This window comes from Eulemur rufifrons, chromosome 7 (assembly GCF_041146395.1).
Source record: "Eulemur rufifrons isolate Redbay chromosome 7, OSU_ERuf_1, whole genome shotgun sequence".
NCBI lineage: Eukaryota > Metazoa > Chordata > Mammalia > Primates > Lemuridae > Eulemur > Eulemur rufifrons.
In genome coordinates, this window is record NC_090989.1 from 64773448 (window position 1) to 64790017 (window position 16570).

Consider the following 16570-nt stretch of genomic DNA (forward strand, 5'->3'; position numbering starts at 1 on the left):
AGTAAGGTATTTAGAGGTGGAAATAAAATATTTTCAGAAAATAAATAGCAAAATGGAAAACATACACGTTGTTTTCTCTGTTTAGGCTCAAGGATGCTAAAAAGCCAACAAGAAATAGGGCCCCTGGGCGCTCTTAGACCACTTAAGTGTTTTTGATAAAAGAATATTCACTGCAAGCACTGGAGGAACAGTATACCGAAATACTGACTTATCTAGTGTATTTGGGGGGCTCACAGCTCACAAAAGTTCTACATTTTTTCTTCTATTTTAAACGGGTACTCCGAGCGCCAGGGAATAATAAGGCGAAGGCGCACGGACCCGAAGCTGCACAGGGGCGTTCCCACAGCTCGGCCCCGCAGCGGCGCCAAAGGGGTGAGGCGCGGGACCGCCCGAGTCCTCCACCCGTCGCGCACGTCCCGCACGCCTGCACGTGATGCGGGTCCGCCCCCGCGTCGGGCACGCCCCGCCCCCAGCACGCCTGTGCCCTTTGCTATCCTGCGCTCGGTGACATTGTGCGTACCAGCGCCACCGCGGCCCTGCGCGGTTCTGTGCTGGTCGGCGGAGTAGGCGGCAATGGGGAGCCTCCGCGGCCTGCGCCTGGCGGCAGGTGAGATGTAGGACGGGCTGAGGGAGGGAAGGGAGCCCCTGGCCGCTGGGGATGGGGGAAATCCTGGGGCCTTCCCAGGCCCAGGAGTTGCTCTGTTCAACGACGCACCCCTCTCAGGTTGCTCGGAATCCTGCCCCCTTAGGGTAAATATTGGGCGAGAACAAGGATTGAGCAGACACTGGAGGCAGGCCTGGAGTTAACCCTCGCAGCTGGTTCACCATCCTCCCAGTTCCCACCAACTTAACGGGCCTTTGCTCCGTCCCTTCCCTCTATCCCTGTCCCCAGACTCCCCTGAGCTCAGCCTTTAATGTACCTGCCATTCCTGGAACTACCTGCTGCCCATCACTTTCCACCCTAACCTCCATCCGTTGCTCTACGTGAGTCTCCCCTCTTTCCCCTTGCCCCCTCATCTCAAGAATTTATCCTAGCTCTCAGAAATCCTCCATTCTGGGGTTTCCTACCCATTAAGTGTCTGATTAGGCAAGGGATTTAAGATCTTAAGGAATAATTGTTTTCTTAAAATGGGGGATACATTACTTTTAAACAATTCTGCAATTAAGTGCTTTGAATTTCTTGGAGGAAAGTGTTTTGTAACTGCAGGATCTGCAGTTTGTTTTGGAGCTGACATTTATGTAATAGGTATTTTGAAGTCAGGTAATGAGAGCTTAATTTGCCTTCTTGGGGAAACTAACAGAGCCTTGGCTTAGTAGGGGTTGAGAAATCAGAATGCTGGCACCTTGACTTTTTTCTGTTTCTCTTTTTGCCCATTTTTCAGAAAGATTGTTTTTTTCCATCTTGACTTTTTTCTAGGTACCAAGGCAATTCACTCTTTCGGTCCCCTCCATGAGATTTGATAAAGGTGTGGTCAACTTCATGAGATTTGATAAGATGTAATGATCTTCTGTTCCATTGTACCAAATCATTAAAAAGTTGTTTAATTCAATTTTTAAAGAAAGAATAGCCCCAAGCTTGGTTTTGAAATAACGTAAATGTACATTGTAAATGTAAGTGAAGTAAGGCCAAAAAAAGAAAAAGAAAAACAGAATGTTAGATAGTTTCACAAGTTGGATACATAACCAAAAAAAAAAGTTGTCCCTTCCATGGCTTATCATGTGTTCCAGTGGAGAATGAACTGGAAAATGTATTTCAAACCGAAGAGTATTACTTCCTTTAAAAGCAAACACCTGCTCCACTGAAAAAGAAAAGCCCTGATACTATTGATTTCATTGATTTTTGTCAGTTTCATCGAACTAATTAACCTAAAATCTTTTATGTACATCCTGCTAACTATTATAAACCTTTTAAACAAGGCAAGTGAAAAAGAATCATTGCTCTGTGAAAAAGTTAAAATGGACTGTGTGAAAAGGACTTTAACATCTGTGACTAAGACTGAGTGTGTTGTAAGTAATTTCATCTTCTCATGTTTAAGAACTTCACTATTGGGGAGTTAACCAAGAAAATTCCTTGAACAATTTAAAAACAATTTATTTCAGATAGAAAATTTTTAATAACACACTAAGTGTGTTACATGAGCAACTCTCTGCAAATGATCTGTGAATCCGATATTTTGTGAGCAACTCCAGACAATCTGCTGTGTCTTTCACCTGCTTTTGCCCATCTTATAGATAAACACTTTCATATACATTATTTTATTTGATTGATTTCTCATAGCAGCCCTCTCAGGTAAATTTTATTCCATCTCCACTTTATAAGTGAAGAAACATAGGTCAGACAGTTAAATGATTTGTCCAAGATCACTTTGCCAGAAAATGTTAGAGCCAGAAGAGGAGTTGGTGCCTTCTAATTTTAGAATTTGTGCTCTTTGATATTGTTCAAGCTGTTTATTCAGTATATGTGTGTATATGAATTTGTCATGACTAATTAGGTTTCATTAATGTGAAGTGGAAGAGCATGAAATGCAGATTTATTTGTGAAATGTAAGTACACATTCATGTGCAAATGGTTTTTCAAGAAAGATCGATAAGGAGCCTTAACCAAAGGAATTATCTAGATCAAATAGAAACATAATCTAGGCATACCTTACTTATCCAGAATATTATTTGGAAAAAGATACTCTAGGTGAATGAAATTTCATATAATCAAAACTTAATCCTTTAAATGATAGAACTTTACTTTTAGTTTCTTTTAGAAATCTTGGCTATACTCCTTTAGCAAATACAACATAGAAAACATAATATAGGCTTTTATGAGCTTGAATTCGTTTATTATTTTGTATGTAACAGGTCAACATTGTTAACTTGTGATAGTTGTACACCTCCACATTTGAGAGGTCCTCTGAACCTCTCAAGTTATACTCAAATTTTTGTTATTGAATACCTGTTTCTGAAAGGGTCTATAGCTTGCTACTCAGAGGAGTTCATGCTATTTAAGTTAAAAAGCACTGATACAGATGACTAGGAATGAAATGGTTACTGACCCATGCTGCTGTGGGTTCTGTGAGGACAAAGACTGGATCTGGGTTTGTTTTTTTTTTTTAACTAAATCCTCACCATTTATCAATGTCTAGCTCATAATAGACAGGCAATACATACTTTTTGGATGAGGGATACTAGGAAATATTTTGGAATGTGCTACAGATATTAGGTGAGTTTTCATGCCTCTTTTCTCCTGAAAGCAGAATAAAATAGATATAACTTTGAGAATGTTGTATCTTTCCACAGAATGGTTATTAGATCAAAGGAATGGAATGGCCTTACAAGAAGGTTTCTTCACATCTTCAGAACAGTTTTGCTGCCCTAGACTCTATTGATTGGTCAGATATTAAAATGAATTTATTATCGTTATTTTTAACCAATGCAATGGACTATGGCTGTGGTCCCCAGCCCCCTGGGCCGCAGACCAGTACCAGTCTGTGGCCTATTTAGGAACCAGGCCATACAGCAGGAGGTGAGCAGTGAGCAAGTGAGCGAAGCTTCATCTATGTATACACCCACTCCCCATCACTCACATCACCACCTGAGCTTTGCCTTCTGTTAGATCAGTAGCAGCATTAGATTCCCATAGGAGTGCAAACCCTACTGTAAACTGCATGCAAGTGATCTGGCTTGCGTGCTCATTATGAGACTCTTTATGCGTGATGATCTGAGGTGGTGATGCTAGTAGCACTGGGAAGCAACTGTAAATACAGATTTATCATTAGCAGAGAGATTTCACTGCACAATAAATGTAATGCACTTGAATCATCCTGAAATCATTCCCCCTACCTTGGGTCCTCGGCAAAATTGTCTTCCATGAAACTGATCCCTGGTGCCAAAAAGGTTGGGGACCACTGGACTATAGGTTGCCTCCTTGTCAATTTAACCCACATCCCAGAGCATTAGAGTCTAGAGATATCTTAGAAGTTAGGTAATCCAGTCCCCTAGTTTCTAGTTTCTACAGATGAGGAAACTTAAGGGCCAAGAAGGGAATTGACTTGCTAAAGATCACACAGATACGAAACTGGGACATAACCAGTATCCTCTGGCTCCCATTCTGATTTTATTTCCACTACATTCTGCTCCTTCATTGTTCTTTTTGTTTATTTTTGCTGACCGACCCTAAATGAGAACATGCCCATTTTAACTATCCCCATCTTCGGCTTTGCTTATCACCCTTCTCCAGGCCTTGCCTGCTTATTGAGTGCACAGTGGTCACCCCATACCCTGTGAAAGCTCTAAAATGAATGGACTGCCCCACTTCCTAGGGGCAGTTTATTGCAAAGAACAAACCTATATAATACACCTGGAGAACCTATACAAAATAATATATATAAAGTTAGAGATTACAGAACAGGTTATAAGTGCTGCTGTGGTGTCCCAGAGCCAGTTCCTATGGGCCTTGTGCACAATTTTTTCTTAATTTCACAATCAGTGACATTACATTGGTAGCTTAAAATGTGCTATGGTGAGGTTTATTGGCAAACAATACAAATCAGGGCATCTGTCCCTCAGCCCCATCCCAAGAGCCAGGACACCACTGGCTGCAAGAATTCAGAGAATGCTTTAGGTTAGGATTATCAGTTGGAGGGTTGAAACAAAAGGGGTGTGAGAGTAACATGAGCACGGGTAGGGGTGGTAATGAGTCTGAGACAGTGTGAGGGAGGAAAGATTACCTTGGATTTTGATCAGGAGGTAATAGGAGATAAAGTGTGGTCTTTTGAGGAGTTTGAACCAGATGAATTTGGACAAAAAAAGCATTAAGCAGGAGAAGTAATAAAAGAAACATTTCTGGAAAATTAACAAGGCAAGTGCGTACAAGTTGAATTGCTGCTACCTATGAAGATGTTATAGTAATCGATACATGAGGTAATGATGGAAATGACAAAGGAATATATCTAGGTCTTGAAGAAATTATTGTGTGAGTTTGGAGACATTGAGTAAGGACGGTCTTAAAGACAAGTTGTTGAGTGTTCAAGCTTGCAAAATTGTTGCCCCATTGTCAGAAATAAGAAAGTTGGGAAAATAATCAGAAATACCATCAAAGATTTGTGTTGGTTTGGCAGAGAACATGGATGGTGCATTATTGAGTCGTAAGTGGTGTTGAGTTACAGGTGATGATGGGACCTCTCAGTTGAAGAACTAAGGACAGAGGAACACAGTAAAGTTATGGAGATAAAGATATGGGAGCAGTTAGTGTGGAGCTGATTGTTAGAATGGAGGAGTCCTTCCAGAGAGTAGCACAGAATAGTGGCAAGGACTGAACCTTGGAGGCCTGACATAGTGTAAGTATTAGGAAGTGTCAAAGAGGACATTAAAGAAGATAGATCATAAAGATTGGAGATGAAGTGAGAAAATGTGGTGGTATGATGTAAGGACGAATTGAATCTTTGTAGAAGGATGAGATCTTAGAGTCCAATGGCCACAAAGATGGGAAGAGTAGAGTCAAAGGGACTAATGATGAGGATCTAAAAATGTAATATGACTAGAAAGAGATCATTAATGTTAGAACAATTTTAGTGAAGTGATTGGGGAAAGAAACACCATAGCAAAATAAAATGTGGGTGGTGAAGTGATGGTAGTAAATACATGCCACTCATTTAATCATTAGAGCTATGAAAGGAAGGAGATCAGTATTTTATTTATAGGACCTGTTGAGAACAAGTGAATGTTTTGTCCAACGTAGTGGACTATCAGTGTTACTGTGGTATAATGAGACAGAAATTCTCATCAACTACTGGTGGAAGTATAAATTGGTTCAGCCTTTCTGGAAAGTAGTTTGTTGTTATATATATAAATAACATTAAAAGGGTTCATACTCTTTAACCTTGCACTGCCAGGAGTTTGTTCTAAGAAAATAATCAGAAATACCATCAAAGATTTATGTAGAAAACTGTTCATTTGAAACATTTGTAGTAGTGAAAAATGAGAAGCAAATCCAGTTTTAGGGAATGATTAAATTCAGGGCTCACATCTATAATCCTAGCATTTTGGAAGGCCGAGGTAGGAGGATCGCTTGAGCCCAGGAGTTCAAGACCAGCCGGGGCAACATAGCAAGACCCCCATCTCTACAAAAAATAGAAAAAAAAAATTAGTTGAGCATGGTGGCGCACACCTGTAGTCCTAGCTACTCAGGAGGCTGAGGGAGGAGGATCACTTGACCCAGGAGTTTGAGGTTGCAGTGAGCTGTGGTAGCACCACTATGCCACTACAGTCTAGCTCAGGCAACACAGCAAGACCGTGTCTCCAAAAGAAAAAAAAAATCGTGGAAAGTATTTGTGACATAAGGAAGATACAGTATTATCTGATTATGAAAAATGTATATGTTATATATAAGGATAGGAAAATGTCTCAAGTACCAGTTATTCCTAATTATGAGTGCTTCTATCTTCATACCTTTTTTTTAGCTGTCACATTTTCTGTAATGAGTATTTTATAATTTAAAGTTTTTTGGTTTTGTTTTTAAAGATGGGGGACATATTTGGCAGAGAAAAGGCAGTGGAAAATCAGGAACTAGAGGTTGTGATAAGTTTGGTACAACATTCCTCAGGAGAGGGATCACAGATGGAAGGGCTCACTAGTTCAGAATGGAGGAGGACTGGTGTTCTGCTGAGCCTGCGGGGGAAGGATGAGAAAGCAGATGGAGACAGGGAATCTGTTTCTGTCACAGTACCCTTAGGTCAACAGCTAAGGCCTAGAGAGTTTCAAATAGCCACTGTTGAGCGTGGGCTTTATGGGCTGGATTGATGGGAGGAAAAATGGTCGCCAAGGAGTGGCCCATTTCACTGTGGTTTGACCACCAGATACATAGAATTGCAAGAGTTTTTTTTTTTTTTTCTTTTTAAGGATTTCCCACTAACAGACTACTAAGGAGTCCAGGGGAGAAGTAGTCTCTGCTTGACTTGAAAACTGGTTAGGTTCCAAGGTTTTTTAAACTTTGAAAGGTTTTTTCCCATAGAAACAATGTTACAAGTGGTAATTAGGGGTCTAGCCAGCCCACAAAAACTCAGTGTCGATCTGTCTTCCCCATTTTTCCTCCAGAGTATTTTTCACATGTCAGGTCTTCTCCATTACCACAGCTGTCTTACTTCCTTTACACAACCCCTGAACTACAGTGTTGTGACACCACCTAACAGGAGGTTTCCATGCCCATGTCTTCCCACTCCTGCTCCGTTTACCCCTCACATCTGCCCTTACCAAGGCCTGGTCTTGTGTTCTGCACTCAGATTTATACTCCTAGGACACCAGTTATTGTCATTTCCCTGCTCAAAACTGCTTTGTCTGTTTGGCAAAGCCTTTTTGGGGGTATGGCAGAGAAAAGGACTCTTACCTGTGGGGAAGCATGGATAGCCACAATACCCAGAGCCAAAACAAGTTAGGCCAATATCATCACTTAGAATCTGAGTCCCAGTCTCAGCGTGAACCTCATTGACTTGGTAAGGTTAGGCTTGTGAGTGTTAGTCGCCTGGCAGGCATTTCCGGACGTCAGTGTCACTTACAAGAGCAGGGCAAATCAGCATTTGAAGCCAGAAAAAAATCCATCCCTGTCAGTATAGCTGCAGACAGGAGATTTCAAGCCACTCAGGTCTGGTCATGGAAAGGCCCAGAGCAAGGTAGTATTTCAGGTTCGCTCTTTTGTTTGTTGCAGTCAGCTTTTAGGGCAGCCCAGCTTTGATTCTAATGTGGAATTAAATCAGTGGTTCTGGATTCTGAGTGAGCTCCAGGTGGGAATGAGAGCTCTAACTTCCGTAAACAACATAAGTACCATAACTTAATCATTCTTTTTTCTGCTAGGTCTACTGAGCAGTTACAAATATTTGACATACAATTTCATTAAATTACAAAATGCAGTATCGATTAGTGTATGTACAGTCGGCCCTCTGTGTCCATGGATTTTGCATCTGCAGATTCAACCAACCTCGATAAAAAACAAATATAATAATACAATAATAATACAAATTTTAAAAATACAGTATAAACTATTTACATGCATTTATATTATGTTAGGTATAAATAATCTAGATATGATTTAAAGTATATGGGAGGATATGCATAAGTGATATGCAAATACTATGCCATTTTATACAATGCTGAAGGGCCTTGAGCATCTGCAGATTTTGGTATTTGCCGGAGGTCCTGGAACCAATCCCCCCTGGATAACGAAGGATGATTGTATACGGACTTGGGTATCCTCCGGGTAAGCATTCATCTAGCTTTTCTTCTCCTGAGACTTAAAAGCTTCAAAGTTCTTTCCTTAAAGTTGCCCTTTGCTATCAAAACAAACATTATAGTATTAGCAATACCCTATTTCAACTTTAAAAGGATTAAATAAGCATTTGTGGAAAAATCTTTCCATGGGACATGGGAAAGGAATATTGTTGCCCCAGAAACAGCTACTTTTTCCAGCCAAGGTCATAGTAGCCTCTGGCCTTCTGGACCATTAGAAAAAGGGAATGAGATGGTTGAGCTGTCTCCCATCAGTGCAGTAGGATCAGCTCTTTGGGCTCTGGTCATTCATTGTGAGATAATCAGACACTGTATTTACCCATGAGGGGCAGCCAGGTGCTGTGGAGAGGGACGTGAAATAAAATCTCTTTTTTCCAAGGGGGATGAGAAGGTAAGACTGTAGAACAATATACTTCACGTCATCGGGTACTAAGCAGTGTGTTAGATACTACATGCTCTAAAATCTGAAAGCTGGGCATATTTTAATATACTGTACAGGAATTGCAAAGTTTCAAAGTTATAAATTACATATTATTGATGTGCAGAAGTTAGAGCTAAAGCAGAGCTTCTTTTCAGTGAATTAGCTGTTGAAAAGAGGGATTTTGAACCCAGCCAGAAACAGGTATTTAGCTTTGCAGGTATACCGTGATCATTCATATAGCCTGTGTTGGACAGGGACTCCCAACTGGTTGTGTTGAAGAGTGTTTCTCAAACGTGGCAGCACATTAGAATCACTTGGGGAATCTTTTTTAAAAATATAGCTGCCAGAGTTCTGTTCCCAGAAGTTAGAATTTAATTAGTCTGGGTTGGGCCTGTGCATTGGTTTTTTTAAGGTGCTCTGATGAGTCCAATATGCAAAGTTTGAAATCCACTTTTTCAGACTAGTGCTTCTCAAACTTTATTATGTGTAAACATCACCTGGAAGGCCTATAAAAAAAGAATTTGCGTTTCTGTAAAGCTCCTAGCTGAGGCCGAATAGCACTGTTCTAGACTTTAGAATATGTGGTATTTATTGGTCTTGTGTTTCTGGCACACAGTAAATACTCAGACACTGTTGAATGAATATGGGTGTCTATTTGTTTCTCAAAATATAATGTTCATATGAATCACTTGGATATTATTAAAAATGCAGATTCAAATTCCATAGGTCTTGAGTGGGAATTGAGAGTCTGCATTTCTAACAAGCTCCCAGGTGATGTCAACCACACTTGAGAAAAGCAAGGTCTTAGAGTATGACAGGATGAATACCATCAAGTGTCATGTTCTCATCTCATGTCCACAAGGAACACTTCACCTGCAAGTTCTTCATCTATCCTGATCGGGCACATCTCCTACTGTAACCCGTCCCTTCTTCTCTCTCTTATTCCAGAAGTATATTGAAGCTCAAGTGAGTGAAAGTGACATTTTTACAGAGATACTGTCAAATTCTAATTTTTCCATATTAAATATCAAGTAAATAGAAAATATTCATAAGATACATATAAAGTAAAAACAAGATATAATTAAAACCTAAGTACCCAAGTTATTAAAAATATATTTTGGAATAATTTTACAGAAAAGTTGCAAAGATAGTACAGACTTCTGTATACCCTTCATCCAGTTTTCTCTAATGTTAACATCTTACACAACCATGGTACATTTGTCAAAACTAAGAAAATTAACATTGGGACATTACTATTAACTATAGCCAGTTATTCCAATGATACTCATTTTCTGTTCCAGGATCCAATCTCAGGAAACCACATTGCATGTCATGTCTCCTTAGTCTCTTCTGGTCTTTGACAGCTTCACATTCTTTAATTTTCATGAACTTGACAGTTTTGAGTAATATTAGCCAGTTATTTTGTAGAATGTCTCTCAATTTGGGTTTGTTTCATATCTTCCCATGACTAGGGTTATGGGTTTTAGAGAAGAATAAATAGCACGGAGATAAGTGCCCTTCCCATCCTATCATATTAAATGGTACATGATATCCACATTATTTGGGACTGATAATTTTAACCTTGGCTAGTTGGTTTCTCTCCTGTAAAGTTACTGTTTTTCCCTTTCTGTATTCTTTGAAAGTATGTCATTGAGTCCAGCCCGCACTTAAAGGGACTAAGGAATCCAAGAGGGAGGAGTATCTACATATATTTGAAGTTTTTCTGGAAGGAAAATTTATTGCTTCTCCCTATTCATTTATTCATTCTGTGTTATTTATGTTAATATGGACGCATACATTTTATACTTTGGGTTATAACCTATTACTACATAATTTATTGTTCATATAATTCCAGTTTAGGCTTTTAGATCAGTTGCTGTGTCCCTCCTTTCTGGATCTAAAAGATGTTCCAGGCTCTTGTATTTTCTCAGTCCCAAGGTAAAATCAGCCATTTTTCTCCAAGGAGAAATGGAGAATGGTATTTAGAGACCAAGATCTGGGTGCTAGGTGTGTTCATTGCAACTAAGGTGTTACTGATTCCAGGGCCTTCCAGTGAGTAGAGCTACCAAATACATGTATGTATTCCCAACATCCTGGTTTTTATTTTAAAATCTGTGTCTGTTAAAGTTCTTTGTAATGTACAGTTTTTTGGGTTTTGACAAATGCTGTGTGGTTATTTTTTTTTTTTTAAGTAAATCATTAGCCAGCTTCATAGGTAGCAACAGATTACTTGCAACACACCTGACAATTGGTTTTGACAATCGGTTAAGAAACACTAGATTAGATAATCTTCTAAAGGCCCCCTTTTCCTCCAACATTTATTGAACCTTCATTTACTATCACTGATTCCCAGAGATTTGTCATGTCCCAGGTTGCATGATTGACAATTATCTCCAGGAAGATCTTGAAAGATTCTGAGAAAAAAAGCATCCCCCCCTCTTGCCACTGTTTATCATGGGATTGGAAAGGATATTTATAGAAAAGAAAGGACTACCACGAGAAAAGCCAGTACTTCATCCAGCCTCATCCTGGCTGACCCACTATGGCCGCCAGCTAGCAATAGAACTTCTCAGGCGCTGGTTTTCGAATTGGAGTCCCCATACCAGCAGCAGCAGCGTCACCTGGGAAATTGTTAGAACTGAACATTCTCAGGCTCCATCCATACCTACTGATTCAGTTGGGTCCGATAATCTGTATCACAAATCCTCCATGTGATTTTGATACATATTATAGTTTGAGAACGTCTATATAAGATTAACAAGCTATTTGCCAGTCCCTTAGAGACAGCTGTGAGGCTTCATCTTGACTTCCTGCTAGGGCCCCGGGGACACAGAACTGGTCAGCCAGGGACAAGCTACAAGTGTAGCCAGAGGGTTAAAGGGCTGTTTTTCTTTTGGTTTGTATGTTCTTAATCATGATCCACCAGAAGATGGAAAATTTCTGGCCTGGATGTCTGGGGCAATATATTCTATCTCTTTGAGATAGAAAATGAAGGTCTTCATAATGATACTAAAACTTATTTATGCTTTCGTTTTGTTAAAATTACAGGATAAAAACCAAGACCACATCAAGTACTTGAGACTTTTTTTAGTGATAGCATTTTAAAAAATTACTTTTACATTGGTCTATTATTTCTATTGTGTTATAGTAAGATCATATTTATCAGCATTTATGCTGTAGGGAGGTAAAAGTTATTTGCATACGGTATGAAGTTGCAGTAAGAAAAAGTTGGGAGATATTTTCTGATCTAGTTAAATATCTCATGTGTCTAAGCCCCTACCCCCTACCTCTACCTCAGGTACCTCTCTGACATCAATTCTACTTCTCTTCCCATCACCTCCTCTTTGTGGGCCCTAAAACCACTTTAGGGTCTTTGCATTTACTATTTTTTGGGATATTCTTCCATCAGACAGCTGCATAGCTAGCTCCCTTACTTCCTTCAAAAGTGACATACTCAAAGAGGACATCCCTATCTAAAATTTCACACATATACCCCATTCTAAAGGTACATTTCATGTCCCCCATTGTTTATTTTTTTCTCTCTGGCACTTAGTATCTAACATATATGTAACTCTCCAATAGAATGTAAGTTCTACTGGCACAGATTTTTATCTATTTTGTGTATTGCTTAAAACAGTGCCTGGCACATAGTAGGGGCTTAATTATTATTTGTTGAATGAATCAGTATCTGCAATATGCATTTATATGTGACCGATAGGTGTACATGGTAACATTTTTTGCTTTATTATTTCCTAAACTGAGCTGAGAGGCAACTTGTCTTCTGTTCTCCTAAACTGCCTCTGTTCTGTTCTGTTCCCCTAAACTGCCTTCAGTCTAATTAAGAGGGATGGGGATGGGCAGCTATCTAAGGAAATAATTATTGATTCTTTTTCTGTTTAGAGAGCAGAGTCCTTCTAGCTTGCTGCCAGTTAACCTTGTTCCCTTCTAAGTGCCTGCCAAAGAGGAGGAAAGGGACAGTATTCCCAGTGTAGGTCACACTAAACCAGTGATTCTCTGGGGAGATGACAAAATCCAAGAGATGGATGATAGCAATGGTTGCACAACAGTGTAAATGTACTTCATGCCACTGAATTGTACACTTAAAAATAGCTAACATGGTAAATTTTATGTATATTTAATCACAATTTAAGGGGGAAAATACTCTAATGGTTCTCAGAGTATAGTCCAGAACCAGCAGTAGCAGCATCACCAAGGAACTTGTTAGACATGTCAATTCCCAGCCTTCACCCCAGAACTATTGATTCAGAAACTGGAGGTAGGCAGCCTAATGATTTGTGTTGTAACAAAGGCATCAGCAGATTCTGATGCTCACTAAAGTTTGAGAATTACAACATTAAATAATTTTATCCTAATCCTAAGAACTATGAAAAACTGTTGAAGAGTTTCACAGGCATTTTCCATGCCCTCATAACTGCATATTGCATAACCTTTGTCAGAAATTCTGACCACCTTTGGGGTAAAATTGAAAAGTGCTGTGGAAGTGCTTTATGAAGATTAATGTTTTAAATAATGTTTCAAAAAAAATGAACTTAACATTTAGAGAGCCTGCTGTGTTTCCAGAATCTTACCAGATACTCCTATGTTTGTTTTTACATTTAACCCTCAAATCAGCCCTGGTGAAGTAAGTACTACATTTTCTATATTTAAAATGAGGAAACAAGCTGAGAGCAATTGTAATTTATCTGCTTTCCTTGTAGTGTACACTTGCTGCCACTAGGTGTCACCGATACTGTGTTTACCTAGATCCAGGCAAAGCTTTCTGGGATCAATAGCCCTAGAAAACTGAACTAAATGAGGCCTCTTATGAAAGAGATCAGACTGCAGATAACCCATAAATAGAGGTTCTGATTTCTGGTATGTCAAGAGTAAAGACCTCTGAAAATCCATTCCTATCTAAAAAACAATGATAACACTTCCAGAAATTGTCAAAGTCAACTTTTTCAGAACTCTGGAAAATAACTAGCTGGGACTACAGGCATGTGCCACCATGTCCAGCTAATTTTTTTCTATATATATATTTTAGCCATCCAGATCATTTCTTTCTATTTTTAGTAGAGACGGGGTCTCGCTCTTGCTCAGGCTGGTCTCGAACTCCTGATCTCAGCGATCCTCCCGCCTTGGCCTCCCAAAGTGCTAGGATTACAGGTGTGAGCCACCACGCCCAGCCTCTACCAAATATTTTTTTAAAAAATTCGAATCAGGCCGGGCGCGGTGGCTCACGCCTGTAATCCTAGCACTCTGGGAGGCCGAGGCGGGTGGATCGCTGGAGGTCAGGAGTTCGAGACCAGCCTGAGCAAGAGCGAGACCCCGTCTCTACTAAAAATAGAAAGAAATTATATGGACAACTAAAATATATATATACAAAAAATTAGCCGGGCATGGTGGCGCATGCCTATAGTCCCAGCTACTCGGGAGGCTGAGGCGGTAGGATCACTTAAGCCCAGGAGTTTGAGGTTGCTGTGAGCTAGGCTGACGCCACGGCACTCATTCTAGCCCAGGCAACAGAGTGAGACTCTGTCTCAAAAAAAAAAAAAAAAAAAATTCGAATCAATCCTTTATAACCTCTTCCAAAATACAGAAAAAGAGGGATCACTTCCCAACTCATATTATGAGGCCACGTTATCCTGATATCAAAACCAGACAAAGACATCTCAAGAAAACTACAGACGCATATCCCTTATGAATACAGATACAGAAATCCTTAAAATATTAATACTACTACTCAGTAAATCCAACAACATATAAAAGATTATACACCCTTAACAAGTGGGATATATCCTAGAAATGCAAAGTTAGTATAACATGTCACTCAACATTATTCATCGTTTTAATAGAATAAAGGACAAAAACACATAATCACCTCACTAGACACAAAAAGCATTTGACAAAATCCAACACCTCTTCATTACAAAAATGCTCAGAAACTAGGAATAAAAAGGAACTTCCTCAACCTGATAAAGGAAAAACCGACAGCTAACAGCTGACTTAATGGTGAAAGACTGAATGCTTTCCTCCATAACATGACAAGGATGTCCACTGTCAACATTTCTATTCAACACCATACTGGATGTTCTATCCAGGGAATTTAGGCAGATAAAACAATAAACAGCACCAGATTAGAAAAGAAGTAAAACTACCTTTATCTCCAGATGAAATGATCATGTATATAGAAAATCCTAAGGAATACACATGTACCCTATTACACTGAATGTTGAACAAGTTTGTAGCATACAAGATAAATTGGCAATAAATAATCCGAACATGAAATTAAGAAAAATAATTCCATTTACAATAGCATTAAAAAAGAATAACATAGGAAGTATAAGACATGTACTCTGTAAATTGCAAAACTATTGAAAAAAGCTAAAGAAGACCCAAATAAATGGAAAAACATCCCATGTTCATGGTTTGGGAGACTTAATATTTTTAAGATAGTGGTATTCCTCAAATTGATATACAGATTGAACACAATCCCAAACAAATACCAGCAAGGTTCTTTGCAGAGATTGACAAGCTGATCTTCAATTCATAAGGAAATTCAAGTAGGCAAACTAATCTTTAACAAAAAAAGAAAAAGCCAAGTTGGAGGACTCATACTTCAGTTTCAAAACTTAACCACAAAGCTACCATAATCAAGACACTGCACCTTTGGACTCTAGAATGAGGTTTAAAAAAAAAATGTGGTACAGACATAAGGATAGACGTTATAGATCGGTGGAATAGACTTAAGATTCCAGACATAAATTCTCATATTTATGGTCAATTGATTTTCTGTATTGTGCCAAAACAATTCAATGGGGGAAAGAATAGTCTTTTCAACAAATTGTACTGGGAGAACTAGATATCCACATACCAAAGAACAAATTTGGATCCTTTCCTTGTACAGTATACTAATATTGACTTAAAATGGATCACAGACCTAACTGTTAGAACTAAAACTATAAAATTCTTAGAAGATAATGTAGGAGTAAATCTTTGTGACCTTACGTATGCACCAAAAGTTCAAGCAACAAAAGATGGATATACTAGACCTCATCTAAATTAAAAACTTCAAAGGAGTGAAGTTTTAAGATAGTGAAAAGACAACTCATAGAATGGGAGGACATATTTGCAAATCATGTATGAGATAAGGAAAGAACTCTCACAACTCAACAATAAAAGGACAAATAACCCAGTTTGAAAAATGAGCAAAGGAGCTAAATAGACATTTCCCCAGGAAAGATATACAAATGGACAATTAGCATATGAAAAGATCTTCCTCATCATTATTCATTAGGGAAATGCAAATCAAGACCACAGTGAGATGCTACTTCACACCTGCTAGGATGGTTTTAATGTAAAAGGTAGACAATAACAAATGTGGATCAGGATGTCAAGACATTGCAATGCTCATACATTGCTGATGGAAATGTAAAATATTGTGGCCACTAGGAAAACAGTCTTGTAGTTAAGTGATTAAATAGTTATCACATGACCCAGCAATTTTACCCCTTAGTGTATGCCCCCCAAAAATGAAAATATATGTTCAGTCAAAAACTTGTACATAAATGCTGTTTATAAGAGCATTATTTATAATGGCCAAAAAGTGGAAACCACCCAAATGTCCATCAGCTGACTAATATGTAAACGAAATCTGGTATCTCTATGCAATAGAATAAAATTTGTCAGTTAAAAGGTATCAAGTACTGATAAATGCTACAACATGGATGAACCTTGAAAACGGCATAGTAAGTAAAAGAAGCCAGACACAAAAAGCCACATATCATATGACTGCATTTATATAAAATGTCCAGAATATGCAAATCCATAGACACTAAAAGTAAATTAGTGGCTTTGTAGGGCTGGGGGAAGGAGGAAACA

The 16570-nt window shown here is 38.9% G+C and overlaps 1 protein-coding gene across 2 annotated transcripts in view; it reads left to right on the forward strand.

The window, feature by feature from the left end:
- The first annotated feature begins 481 nt into the window (after positions 1-481).
- The window catches only part of FAM162A (family with sequence similarity 162 member A), a 29375-nt gene continuing 13286 nt past the window's right edge, over positions 482-16570 (forward strand). For both annotated transcript variants that reach the window (XM_069472701.1, XM_069472700.1), the window contains exon 1: positions 482-607. In XM_069472701.1, coding sequence (XP_069328802.1) covers positions 574-607 — 34 coding nt within the window. In that variant the 5' untranslated portion in view covers positions 482-573. The remainder of the gene's footprint in view (positions 608-16570) is intronic.